We start from the raw sequence: 14,150 nt of genomic DNA, 5'->3' as shown, positions 1-14,150 counted from the left end.
TTCCTACATTGGAAGCGTCACAGGTTAAAATGAATTCTTTTGAAAAATCAGGGTATTGAAGGAGGGGTTTGCTAATTAACGCGTTTTTTAATGTTTGGAAAGCTTTCTCTTGTTCCTCGGTCCAATTGAATGGTGCGTCTCTTCTTAGTAGTAGTGTGAGAGGTTTAGAAATTGTAGCAAAGTTATTTATAAATTTCCTATAGTAACCAACCATTCCCAGAAAGATTTTTATGTGTTTTATGTTTTTTGGAGCAGGCATTGTTTCGATTGCTTTGATTTTGTCAGGATTGGGGTATACTCCGTCTTTCGTAATGTTGTGTCCGAGATAAATGCAAGATTGTTTTAAGAACTCGCATTTATCAGGTTGGAGTTTCAAATTATTTTCTCTGAGTCTGAGGAATACGTTTGTCAATTTGGTATTGTGGTCGTTTAAGGATGAACCGTATATGACAATGTCATCCATGTATACGAAGCATTGTTTATTGGTTAACCCCATCAGAATATTTTGCATAGCACGTTGGAAGCTTGCTGGGGCATTCTTTAGTCCAAATGGCATACGTGTGAACTCGAAATGTCCTTCAGGTGTAGAGAAGGCAGTCTTGGGAGAGTCTTTAGGATCTAGGGGAAGTTGGTGAAAGCCACTTGCCAGGTCTAAGGTAGTATAGTATTGGGAATGTCCTAACTGGTCGAGGATATCTTCGATGTTAGGTAATGGGTAGGCATCGCCTATAGTTTTTTCGTTAAGTTTCCTGTAGTCGATGACAATACGCCACTTTTGTTGACCTGAAGCGTCTAATTTTTTTGCTACTACCCATAGTGGGCTTGACCATGGGCTGGTTGATACTTTTATGATGCCTTGCTGTAGCATTTTTTTGATTTGTTTGTTCACTTCGTCTTTGTGAACTTGAGGATAACGATAAATTTTGGAGTTTATTGGTTGTTCGTCCGTTGTTGGGATGTAATGAGAGGCTGCTGTCGTATGGGTTAAGATATCGTCAGGTAAATGGAAAATATCATAAAAGTTTGTGCAAATAGCTATTATGGAAAATTTCTCTTCTGAGTTTAAATGTTCGAGTCGAAGGGTTTCTTTCAAAAGTTTTTTTCGATTTTCAGGGTTATCTGAGATTGCATTTAAAAAGACGTAACTTTGTTTAGGCAAGGGTTCAACGGAAATTTGAGGTACAGGAATTTGTTTAAAAGAATTCGAATGGTTTATAATGGTTATTAAGGCATGTTTGCCAGATACTTTTATTATCGCGTTCGGCAATAGTAAAGATGAGTCACCGTTAAGATTTTGGGATTGTATAATTCCTTCTTGAAGGTTAGAGGGATTTTTTATCTCTACTTTTATGACGTTTTCGCTTCTAGGACTCACGTTCACGAAATTTAAGGGTTGAGGAGTATTGTTGTAGATAGGAATCGAAAAGGGTATGGATTGTAAAGATAGAGTTGAGTCTTCGAAATTTATTTTACATTTATGATCTCGGAAAAAATCTTGTCCAAGAAGACCATCGAAAGGAATGTTTGTAATCGTGTCGATAAGCTGGAATGTTGTGTTGATTTTATGATTTCTTATGTTTAGTTCGATAACAGTTTCACCTAAGGTTTGTATAGGCACAGTTTTTGAAATTCCGTTTAAAGCGAGAGTATTATTTGAAAATATTTGGAATGATTCTAAACTTGAAGTTTTAATTAACGAAATTGATGCTCCAGTGTCGAGCAGGAGTTTGAGGATTTTATCAGATGATTTAGACTTTTGGGCTTCAAACAAAACATATGTTAAGTCGTTTGTTGCTAAGGAAAAGACGTTGCGTTGGACGATTTCGTTAGGATTTTGTTCGTTAGAGGATTTCGAGATTTGCTCATTTGATTCGATAAATGCAGACAATTTATTTATAATAGGATCTTCTGATTTATATACTTGGGAAGGTACCGCTGTTCCGATGAACGTCATTAGATTCTGTGTAGGGAGATCATTTGAATTGAAAAAAGTTTGACTACTTGTTGTTGAATCTGAGGATTGAATTTGATTAATACTTCCCGAAACTGGGGTGTTTGAATTTTGTTGTTGTTGCTGTTGACGTTTGTTATTATTATATATTCTTCTTCTGCATTCTTCAATGGTATGACCCGTTTTTTTGCAATATCGGCAAGACTTTTCGCCGTTTTGTGGAGGATTATTGAGATTTTGTGAATTTCGCGTATTTGCATAATTGATTGATTTTGTATGATGTTGATTATTATCGTGAGTTTTCGATTTGTTGAAACGACACTCTTTAGTAGTATGATTAGTTTTAGAGCATATTTGGCATTTTTGTTGATTGTCGTAACGAAGGCGTAACGCTTTCTCTTCGCCGATTGCTGCTGTAAGAGCACTATTTATGGTTTTAAAATCGCGATATCGAAGCATTTGAGAAATTTGTGGGTTAGTATGATAAACGAATCTATTCAATGTCATGTCAGTAATCATAGCAATACGTCCAGATAATTTAGGGGCATTAGTTTCAGTTGAGTGGATTACGGCTAGAATTCGCGAGGAAAGATCTTCAAGTCTTTGGTAATACATCGAAACATTTTCATTCCGTCCTTGTCGGATACTATTTAATTCCTCAAGCAATTGATCAAATGTTTTTTTATCTTGATATAGGTTTAATAACAATTCTGAAATTTCCGGCCATGTCGTAAGATTGCAATGAATATCTATTTGTTCTCGAGCTTTGCCACAGATTCTACTTTTTACGAAGAGTAATAGAGCTTTTTCTTGATTAACATGCGCTATCTCGAAAACCGAATCGACTTGTTTTATAAAACTTCTAATTTTATAACGATCCCCGTCAAATTTTTCAGGGATTAATTTTATTAAAAATTCGAGAGAAACAGTTGGATTTGTTGGAATACTTGTTGTAGCTTGGTTGGTGTCTACCATTTTGATAAGGGGTTTTAAGGTATTGTAGGAATTGAGATAAGAAATTTGCAAGATAAGTGGATGAAAGAATATTTCAGAGGAACTTACGTTGCTGAAGAACTACGCAGTTGGTGCTGGAGTTGCTAATTCCAAGTTGTCAACCGATTACTGCTTGCTGAGTCTTCGAAGTCTTGTTGTTGAAGTGTAGCTCGATCAGTGGTGGAGCTGCTGGTTCCAATGTCTCACAGGATCGTCGACTTCTTCTTTCTTGGGCGTTGTGGTTTGATTCACAATTAAAATCGTTACTTTTTATCAGGATGAAAAAATACTTTTCACTATAGCACTGACTCTAAAGTTCAAACCGTATCTGAAATCCTCGTCGCCAATTATGTTGTGGGTCCAAGAGTAACAAGATAGAAAAATATTCAAAGACAAGTTCTTTATTGTAAATTCGAAAATTCTATCGTCAGCTTTCTTACAATGTTCAGAAAATAAGTGTCAGGTTTAGGGGAAATGCATCCTTTATATACTGTGGTGGTCAGGAAAATGCATAGAGAGGGGGTTAAGGAGCTGGACTGCAAGGGTTTGTTTTCCGATGTGGCAGGTAGAATTTCTGTTGTTATCTGAGGATATGTATATATATAAGTAAACGTAGGTGAGTTATCCTACAATAGTATGACGTAATTGTTTCTCATTGGCTGAAGTAACATCAATCGGTTTTTTTTAGATGGTTCGATGTTTGCTATTGTTATATGATGTCATCGATTTTTGTAAGATGTCTATCCACTTGTAATTACCTCGCAACGTAAATTGTTTCCACATGTGACTTTTTAACGTGCGATTAAATCGTTCACATATAGATGCCTTAAGATTACTAAATGTAGAATACATTTTGATATTATATTGTTTCATAAGTGCTTCAAATTCTTTATTGTAAAATTCTTTTCCTCTATCAACATGCAAAAATTTTGGCACCCTTTTTTGTGATAAAATCGATTTCATTGCATGGGCTCCATCTTTACCATTTTTAGATTTTGTGGGCACAGCCCAAGCGTATTTTGAAAAAATATCAATAACAGTCAATAAATACTAATGACCTTTATTATAAGATTTATATGCTGTCATGTTAACTGAATCAGCTTGCCAAGTTTCATCAAGCCCACGTCTATCAACATGTCGTCGTGGATAATTTCTTCTAACCGGTCTATGCAGCTCTTCAGTTATTATTTTTTTCTCTTTGTTCATGATGCTGCTGATTAAAATATTTCCGAATATTTTCTTCCAATTGTTTAATACTTTCAGCTTGTTTACGATTTGCTTTTTTCAGTAAACGTAATCGATCTGACTCATGCAGTTCAATTGTTTCATTCAATTCTTCTTTCAGACGTTTACGATGTTCTTGTGATGATTCAATATGTTGCTCTACTTGAACATTAATGATTTTGATTCTTTCTCTATTTTCTTCAACAATTCTTCTTAAATTTGCTACAGTTTCGCGTAACAGACGTAATTCTATTTCAATAAATTTTTTTAAAATTGTAATCTTTTTTTCAATTACTCCTAATGATGTTGCATCACTCAAATCTACTGGTTCAGCGAGATTACACAATCTCTTATTATCCATGTCAAACTGTTGATCCACAGTTAATTTGAATCCTTCACCAGGAGGCCCACGAACAGCACTTTTCACAATATCTTTCGCTAATTGTCGTCCAAAAACGTCAACACTCATTTTTAAACCTCTCACTTCAAAAGTTCTTCAAAGAATGAGTAGCTGTGTAGAATACATCAGATTAATAAATGATTTCAGCTTCACGCAATTCCTTTAAAATTGATAAAATTTCGTTAGTATGACTGAAATTTCCAGCGGTTTGAGATGCAATAAGTAAACGAAGTCGATCTACAAGTTCATTGGGATCATCCCAATAAATATAATCGGTAGGATGATTTTGTTTATGTTTAATCATATATTGTGGTAAACTTCTTCCACTTTTTGGTATATATTTACTGATTATGTCGGTGAATTTTTTTAAATTCTTATCTACTCTGATACTTCTGTCAGGAAGATAATGCTTTCGATAGGCGTTTGTCACACTGATAATTCTGCCATAAGTGTTTTCATCTTCTTTTGTTATTTTTGATTGATCAGGTGAATTCATAAATAATAATTCCAATAGGGGAGAGCGGGGCTGAAAGTGCCGGGGGTAAATTGTACCGATGCGAATATCTTGAAAACAGAGAGAGATAGATTCACGATCGTAGTGTGTCGCGTAATGCCTAACAGTTGGGCACACGCGGCTGCCATTTTAATTGTATCAGTGACGTGGACTGAGTGGCAGTGCATGTGAGGATCTTCCAGCGCTACGTAAGTAAATATTATCGTTTCGAAACTTTTTGGGCACAAGCTAGTATTTTTCGTGCTTTTAATATGAGAGTTTTAGTAAAATGTTTGTTATTCTTTCTAGTTTGTTATGCAGTGTAATTTTAATGCTTTAAGCCGAGTGATTTTTGTACGTGAGACAAAATATCACACTCTCATAAGCGGGGTAAAATGTGCCGTTCATGTGGGGCTGCTTGTGCTGCGGCACAACCAACCTCTAAGCAACTTTTATTGTTTCAATATTGTTCATGTTTACGCGAGCACTTATAAAAGAAAGAAATAACTTTTTGACATGATACTTTATACTGCATTTATTGTCTTTGACAGAATGAGGACATACAAGCGAAAAACTCAAAGGGGAACTACATCTCAAGATCTTTTACAAAGGGCTGCTGATGCAGTCATCAAGGATGGACGTAAATTAAAAACTGTTGCACGTGAATTAGAAATTTGTCACACAACACTACAATGCTATGTCAAAAAAATAAAAAGTGGACTTGCTCCTGCGGTCGGATACAAACCAAGACTAGTGTTTAATGAGAAACAAGAGGCACTACTATCGAAGTACATCTTGAAAAGCGCTTCTATTTACCTCGGTCTTCTGCCGGAGGAAGTACGATAACTTGCGTACCAGTGTGCCGTGAAGTTTAATGTACAAAACATCCCACCATCTTGGCATACAAATGGTGAGGCTGGCAAGGATTGGTTGACAAACTTTCTGAAGAGGAATTCTACACTTTCCATAAGAACACCCGAAGCTACCAGTGCAGGACGCGCGAGCTCATTCAACCGACATAACGTGAATCAATTTTTCGAGAAACTTGGCGACTTGATCACAAAGCATAATCTTACTCCTTCACGTATCTGGAATGTAGACGAGACTGGTGTCCAAACTGTGCTGAAACCAAAGAAAATTTTGGCTGAAAAAGGAACAAAGCAAGTAGGAGCAATCGTTTCAACAGAGCGTGGAACTTTAGTCACTGTTGAGCTAGCGGTAAGTGCTATAGGAAACTCGATTTCACCAATGTTTGTATTTCCACGTTTGAAATATAAAGACCTATTTATCCGCGACGGTCCTCCTGAGTGTATTGGGGCTGGTAATCAATCCGGTTGGATGACAAGCACAGAGTTCTTAGTGTTTATAGATCATTTCATAAAACACACTAAGCCTAGTCCTAACGAGCCAGTGCTATTACTCCTAGACAATCATTCATCTCACATTGATATTGATGTGATTGAAAAAGCCAAGAGAAATTCTGCTATATTATTATCGTTCCCACCACACTGCACCCACCGTCTGCAACCTCTGGATGTTGGTGTCAATGGCCCTTTTAAAACATACTGCTCTAAAGCTAAAAATAACTGGCTGAGAACTAATCCCGGGAAGGTTATGAGCGTTTATGAAATACCAGGTATAGTAAAATACGCTTTCCCGTTAGCAGCAACACCTATGAATATATGCAACGCATTCAAAAAGACTGGCATTTGGCCCTATGATTCAAACGTATTTACAGACGAAGATTACGCACCGTCTTTTGTCACTGATCGCCCGATGCCCGAAAATCGTCCCTCACAAGGTACCGGCAACTTGCCTGTCCCTCCAAACAATCGAGAAAAGACTCCTGAATATTTTGATGAATCAAATTATGTGGGCAGCAATGTAGAGATTGAGACTAGTCAAACAATACTAAAACATGTTCCTGGGCAAAATGACTGCAGCGTTGACTGTACAAGTGAACCATCAGGTAATCAAGAACAAGAGACACGTCAGTGTTCTCAGGAGCCTATCCCTTGCTGCAACTTCCAGCTTCCTCAATCAGCTGATAACAACACAGGAGACAAAAATACAGCAATTTCCTCACCAGAGCTAATAAGACCACTGCCTAAAGCACCTCCCCGATTAATTGGACATAATAAAAGACGTAAAAGAAAGACAGCTGTTCTTACGGACACTCCAGAGAAAAATGCTTTGGCCGAAGAACAGGCTACTAAAAAGACGAAGAAAGAAAGTAAAACTACAAAGAAGGTTAAGGGGAAGGGCAAGGGGAAAGGTAAACAAACAAAAAAACCGCCTAAGAAGCCCGCTAAGAGAAGAGTTTTGCAAGATGATGACAGTTCTGATGATGAACAAGAATGGTACTGTATCATATGTTGTGATGCCTATTCTAACTCTGCCCCTGGAGAAAAATGGATTGAATGCAGAGAATGTAAGAATTGGGCTCATTTGCAATGCATTGAAGATAAAGAAAGCCTAGCATTTGTATGTCCTAATTGCTATTCTGATCAGTCATCCAAAGAATAACTAGTTTTGATATATTTTTTTGATTTCGTAAAAGGACTCAAAAGACTGATAAATAAAATAATAACTCTGTTACTTTATCATTTGAGATAGATCTTTATTATTTTTTGTGATATAGTCCTTAGGAACTGATATTTTTAATAATTGATCTCATTCGCATGAAAATAAGTACAAACTATTAACTAAAAATATGTTATTATAAATATATTATTAATACTATTAATAAAATATATTATAAACAACTGAATTTTAAAAACTGTTGATTTATAATGAAAAGTATAACGAATAAATATATTATTATGAAACTTATGTCTTTTAAATTTTAATTAATTTTCATTCATTTAAAACACCTAGCATTATCAACGGCACAACCGACCTCAGTTACGGCACAACTTGCCCCAAAGTGGGGTTGGTAGTGCCTTGCCGCCGCTGTATAAAAAAATCATTTTTTCTAAAAAACAATAAAAAATGTGCAAAATCTGTAGGTAAATTCGTATTGTAGACAAAATTTCGCTTAGGATAAACCACTACTTTTAGGTATAGTACTTGTTTTATCCAAATTATATAAGGATTCGTTAAAATCGGCACTTTCAGCCCCGCTTTCCCCTACATTGCAAAAGACCCACCGATTCCAGTGAGTTCCAGATCATGGGAATTATATGAATATCCAATGCTGCCGAACACAACCAAACACGTATGGGTCGTAAAAACATCAACTCAATTGGAAATGCCCCGCTATGTTATATTAGGATTTCAAACTGCACGCAAAAATGATGCTACAAAAGATGCAAGTCATTTCAATCATTGTGATTTAAGGGATGTAAAACTTTTCCTCAATTCACAATGCTATCCATATGGCAACATGAATCTTGACATAAGTCACAATCAATTTGCCTTATTATATGATATGTATAGAGATTTCCAAACATCATATTATGATAAAGAAGCAGAACCTCTACTCACGAAAAAAAATTTATAGATATAGCACCACTCGTTGTAATTGATTGTTCTAAACAAAATGAATCCTTAAAATCAGGACCAGTTGATGTTCGACTGGAATTTGAATCATCAAAAGTTTTTCCTGCTAACACATCAGCCTATTGTTTGATCTTACATGATCGAATAATAGAGTATAAACCTTTAAGTGCGCAAATGAGAAAACTAACATAAAATATTGTAAAAAATATACATATTATATAATTATGATTATATTATTAATGTATGAATTAAATTTTTTTTTGCTATAAATAAATTGTGTACACGAAAAAGATTACTGTTTTCATTCATTTATTTCCAGAAAAAATCTGATAGTCGGTAGCGCAAATTTTGAGAGAATATCAAAACATTGACAAAACTTTGAAAAAAAATCAGTTATTTTTGCTGATAGTGAAATTTTAATCGCGGTTGGTAAAAAATCGGTATTATCATTGAAGATAATTTATCGAGGTCGGTAAAAAAAATTGCTGCCGATAATTTATCAGTGTCGATAACTTATCGCGGTCGGTAACTTATCGTCAAAGTTATCGCGGTCGGTAATTAGTGCGGATCAGAACCCACTTTTTTGACTTGGCTGGTATTGCAGAGTGATCCAGAACTGGCCCTGCTTATCTACTAATATGAATATTAAGTAAATAGAATACTTGTATGGATATATGATGACAATATTTCATCGAAAAAAAAATTTAAAAAACAATATCAGCAATGAAAGAATTTTAAACTCGTGTCAGGATTGAGAAAACAGCATTAAAGACGCTATAATAGTCAATAATAATTGTCAATAATATGGAATTGTGTTCATAACAATTGAACATTGTTACTAACAAGTGATTATTGATCATAGTAATATTTAAATAATAAGTTTTAAATTGTTATAAACAATAAAAATAGGGATCCATTCTATATATATGAGTACTTTTAACGCACAATTTTTTCTTTCACTGGAATAAAGTAATTAACCATATCAAATGAATAAAAACAGACTCATTTCGTTTATAACAATTCCATTTGTTATAAAGAATGGAAACGGGTTCTATTCGAATTGTTTTTTCATTTTCTCTACTGGGAAGTTGGTCGTGTGGACCTTTCGGGTCGCACCCAGACCACTGCAGAGCACTGATATTCTAAAGTTGATATCAATTTGAATAACCTAGATGTAACAAGTCATAAATTATCAGCAATATCTAATATGCTAGACAACTAAAATAAACATAAAATTCTAGATTATAAGGTATCAATATTTACATATATTGGTTGTATCGTTTGTACATTACTAATAATTTATATAATCTTAAGATGTTGTTGTTGGCGTAGATTAAGTAAGCTACCTAGAATATTATCCCGTCATGATGACAACGATCCAAGCAATTGTTCAAAAATGGTGAATTTGTTCTTCAAAAATTGTCTAACTCTAAATATCTGTCACTCCAAAATAAGTCCTCGTTGACCAGTACACTCACCTATTCCTTTAGAAATAGTAACTTCTGATTCATCTGATAATAATATTGTAAGTGAAGAGCCTCGTTCTCACCGTTCAACCAGTGTAATTAAAAATTAAAACCTTATCAATTTCCGCCATCCTACGTCACCAAGATATTCCTTCTACCCTTAAAAATAAGTTTACCTTGTAAGTAAAAATATGTAACAAAAATCAGAACTAAGTTGTAACTCAAAGTGACAAGTTCACTCCTAAATATTCCTAATAAACTCAAATAAATTCAAACCTCTGTGTCCGAGTCTTGATTTTATTACATTTATATAAGGCTATGCATAAAAAAATTAGTTTTATATAAATATATAGTAATTAAATCAACAATATAGAATTATAAACAATATAGAAGTGCAATATCGCTGGCGCCTAGAATAGATAGATAAATAAATAAACAGTATAGAATTGATATTCAAATTCACGATGAATAAGTATTGAAATATTTAATCCACAGAGAAAATAGATCGAGCTGAAAGGAGTTCATAAAGAGAACGAATTCTTTCTCAAATAGATTTTTGAAAAAATTTTTAAATTGATAAAAATTTCTACAACGAAAAATTAATGTTTTATCAGGCATAACTAAAATTTTAACAATTTCCTATCAATAAAAACAATCTTTTTTTCTAAAATGTACGATTCTTCGTGCTAGTCTCAAGTGATTTCTCTGAGTTCAGAAAAAGGAATAAATAAGAATTTCAATAAAATACCATTTATTTAATCTCAAATTAATTTAAATACCATATTACACTCCAAAGCTTCAAAGTTTTTGAAATTTTTTAAATTCCATGGTTAATGACAAGATATAAAAAATTAAAGAACAAGTTATCGAATAAACAATGATTAAAAACGTGTTAATACTTTTTTCATGATAATTTTAATAATAAAATTACAAAAATGCTTCATCATGAGGACTTAACGGTCTCTCAGTATTCGATGGATTTATTAAAACATTTGTTTTAGGATTAATAGTAGTAACTTGAGCGACAGATGTTGTATTAGCATGACTAGTATTAGCCATACAAACAACGACCAACTTAGATGAATTACTCTGAACTTGAGTTTTTTGAATATTTGGATTATTAGTGACAACTTTGATCTGCTGTGGCTGAACTTGTTGTTGTTGTGATTGAGTGGTCTGCTGTTGAATGGCAGAAGTCGTTTGAGAAGTTGGAGTTTGTGATCTTGATTGTAAAATAACAAATTTCTGTCCTCCTCCGGTTGAAGCAACACTTGTATTCCGATTCGTACCAACGACAATAGTACGTTGCTGACTTGTGTTCGTGTTAATTACTGGAATATGTTCTATTCAGGCAATTATTGTAGTAAAAATTAGACTATTTATTCTATAGATTACTAATTTTAATTACCATTTTGTACAAGGCCTCGATTACTAGTGGTAACTGGTCCTTGTTGTTGAGTTGTTGTCAAATTCGAAGTGGTTGATACATTTGTGGAAGCTGATTGACTACGTGCTTTCGCTACTGCAGAACACAATGTTGGTCCAATGTATCCATAGTCTAATTTGTATTCTTCTACAAAATCTGGCGGTGATCTTATCATTTTTAGAACTGGCGCTACTGCTCTCTATATCGATTAAATAAATTATCAACTCATTCAATATTTGCTCCAATTTATATTACTATTTAAAAACTACTTTAGCCAGTAACTTTATCAAGAATAATAACTTCCTTTGTCAGAAGTTTCACGTTTTAAAATAAATAAATAAACAATTAATGACACATCGTACGTAACAGATTGAAGTCTAGTCAGCAAAATCATGAAATCAAAATTTTTCAACATGATTGAATTTTCAGAATATAATACTCTAGTTATTGGAAATAAAAAAAAATATCGAATTTACTGTTTCTTAAAAAACTTCTGTGAAATGGAGTTATTATGCCTCGATTAATCAGAAAATAATGACAAGAAAAGTAAGAAAGCGATCTTAATTTATTTAAAAATGTTTTAATCCTTTTTCAGTAGTATACGATGGCATAAAAAGAAAAATTTACCACTAAAACAGCTTTAATATGACCAGCTGCATTTTTATCAACATTCGAAAGTGTTGGGTCTTCAACGCAACTTTCTATTCTTTCAGAAATAGACTTTATTTTTGGTATTACTAAGGCTTTGATAACTTCGGGTCCCAACTCACATAATCCACATATTGCTCCGTAGAGAGTTGCCAAAGGAGTCTAAAAATAAAAAAATTATTTGATAAATTCAAGTCAATGTTTATTCAGAAATATTAAATGAATTATTTTAGTCTTCAAAATGAAATCATAAAAGACAAAGTGATCTATGAGCATATTATAGTGACATAAGATAAATAACTTAAGTTTTTATATAATCATTCCATGATTACGAATATCAACAAAATAGGTTTAATACAGTTCAATAATAAAGATAATAAACAATCTAACTTAGCTTTATGCATTAATAAATGTTAAAGAAGTAGATAATAATTTCTTAGCAAATTAGATTTTGAAAAAAAAACAATAAATTTATAATTAATTTAAATAAATAAGCTTAAAAATAAATTTTTTAAATATTATTTACTTGATTATGCTTCGTTAAAGCATGGTTAAACATCCTCGTAACTCTCGTTTGCACGTTATTAGTAGAAGTATTGAAATTTCGACATATCTGGCTCATTAATTTGGACCCAAAATCTCTCAATGCCCAATGATTATCATACTCTGGCCTCATACAAAGCTGCTTCGATACAATGCACGTAATAATCGATGGAATCAACTCGTGTAGATATTTTTCTAAGTATAAACTTGGGTTATCTAGAAGAGCTTTGACCATTCTCATCAAGTATATTAATAATGCTAAATTTTTTTGCACTACATTCACACGCACTCCTTCAGCAATGAAGGTACACATTCTTGCTAACATTTCATGAAGTCCAGGGTCTGCTGCTAAAGATTGAAGTGCTTCAGCTCGTCGACCTTCATCGGAACCAACACAAGCTTCAGTGATTTCTTTATAATAAAGCTGTTGTTCAACACTTAGTTCATGGGTCGCGAGTTGTTTAACATGAACTGTTTCAACATTTCGAAGTTTTTGACTTTTTCCACCAGCTCCAGGCTTTCCTACGGCGACATTGCTTGTTTTTGATGTCAATTTTGCTGTTGGATCTACACTTTCGAGCTTTTGAACGTCTAGAGGTTGATAAAAAAATATTTATAACCTGTTTTTTCTAGTATTCTACTGATAATTGATGATAAAATTGCTTACCTTTGGACACTGGAGGTGGATTTTCAGGTATGGTTGGTTGAACTCCATCAATACACAACCAATGAGCTCTTAGAGAAATATCCAGAGGTAGTTTTGGCCAAGATGGACCACCAGCCATTGATATTAAATCATTCAAATCTATCTCTTTCTCTTCAACAAAATGCAATTCTCTTCCTCCGCCTGAGGCAAACCTGAACGGGATGTGATCTTTCGAGAAAAAGCCATAAGTGGGCTCGATATTTTTCACTTTCAGAGCATGGTCTATATCGTGGGTAGTTAATCTTTGTCTTTTACCATGTCTCATGAATTTTGCTGCATCCTAAAGGCAAAAAAAAGAGAATCAACAGTATATCAATCAATATAACCTACAAAACATCTTTGTTTTGAAATAAATAAAAAACTACATCTTTAAAAGATGTTTTAATGTAAGATTGATGAATCATGATTAATAAACTTATTGTCGATTGATTTAATACCTGAATTATTTCTTTAAGTCTATAACTAACATCTTCAGCAAGATCTTTAGCTGCTTCATCAGGAAGATTGCCAACACCGATGCTCTCAGCAATGACTTTCATCGACTCCTGAGACAATGTAGTGCCGTAAATTGAATCGTTTTCACTCATTATTGCAATTATTTTATTATCTACTGATTATTTATAAATATTTCTTTTTTACTTTATCGCTAATTATACATTTTTTTATAAACATCAACAAGATTCTATCAAAACAATCGCATGTGAGGTACTCTCTAAGTTCTCAAAATGGCCGCCATTGGCGCAAATGAAAACCATCCAACGATCGGTATACAAAGCTGTCGGTAAATGTTGCTGATAAA

The 14,150-nt window shown here is 33.7% G+C and overlaps 2 protein-coding genes across 3 annotated transcripts; one reads left to right on the top strand and one right to left on the bottom strand.

The window, feature by feature from the left end:
- The first annotated feature begins 5,613 nt into the window (after nucleotides 1–5,613).
- Nucleotides 5,614–7,587, top strand: LOC118070750 (uncharacterized). The gene is made up of 2 exons (XM_035089535.1): nucleotides 5,614–5,849; nucleotides 6,033–7,587. Exons 1-2 carry the CDS (start codon nucleotides 5,614–5,616, stop codon nucleotides 7,585–7,587), a joined length of 1,791 nt encoding a protein of 596 aa, XP_034945426.1.
- A 3,337-nt stretch (nucleotides 7,588–10,924) lies between these two features.
- Nucleotides 10,925–14,083, bottom strand: LOC118070776 (transcription initiation factor TFIID subunit 6-like). Of its 2 annotated transcripts, none has more exons than XM_035089587.1 (6): nucleotides 13,789–14,083; nucleotides 13,313–13,631; nucleotides 12,629–13,236; nucleotides 12,082–12,264; nucleotides 11,437–11,653; nucleotides 10,925–11,371 (listed from the first exon to the last, which is right to left on the bottom strand). In XM_035089587.1, the coding sequence occupies exons 1-6, from the start codon at nucleotides 13,936–13,938 to the stop codon at nucleotides 10,956–10,958; spliced, it is 1,893 nt and encodes a 630-aa protein (XP_034945478.1). In that variant the 5' UTR covers nucleotides 13,939–14,083; the 3' UTR covers nucleotides 10,925–10,955. The 2 variants fall into 2 exon arrangements, with proteins under 2 accessions (XP_034945478.1, XP_034945479.1); XM_035089588.1 differs by having other exon boundaries at nucleotides 10,925–11,359.
- Nucleotides 14,084–14,150: the final 67 nt, after the last annotated feature.

The sequence above is a fragment of the Chelonus insularis genome, unplaced genomic scaffold, assembly GCF_013357705.1.
Source record: "Chelonus insularis isolate UGA/USDA-ARS -01 unplaced genomic scaffold, ASM1335770v1 contig_67_pilon, whole genome shotgun sequence".
Lineage (NCBI taxonomy): Eukaryota > Metazoa > Arthropoda > Insecta > Hymenoptera > Braconidae > Chelonus > Chelonus insularis.
This window is presented reverse-complemented; position numbering and strand designations above follow the sequence as displayed.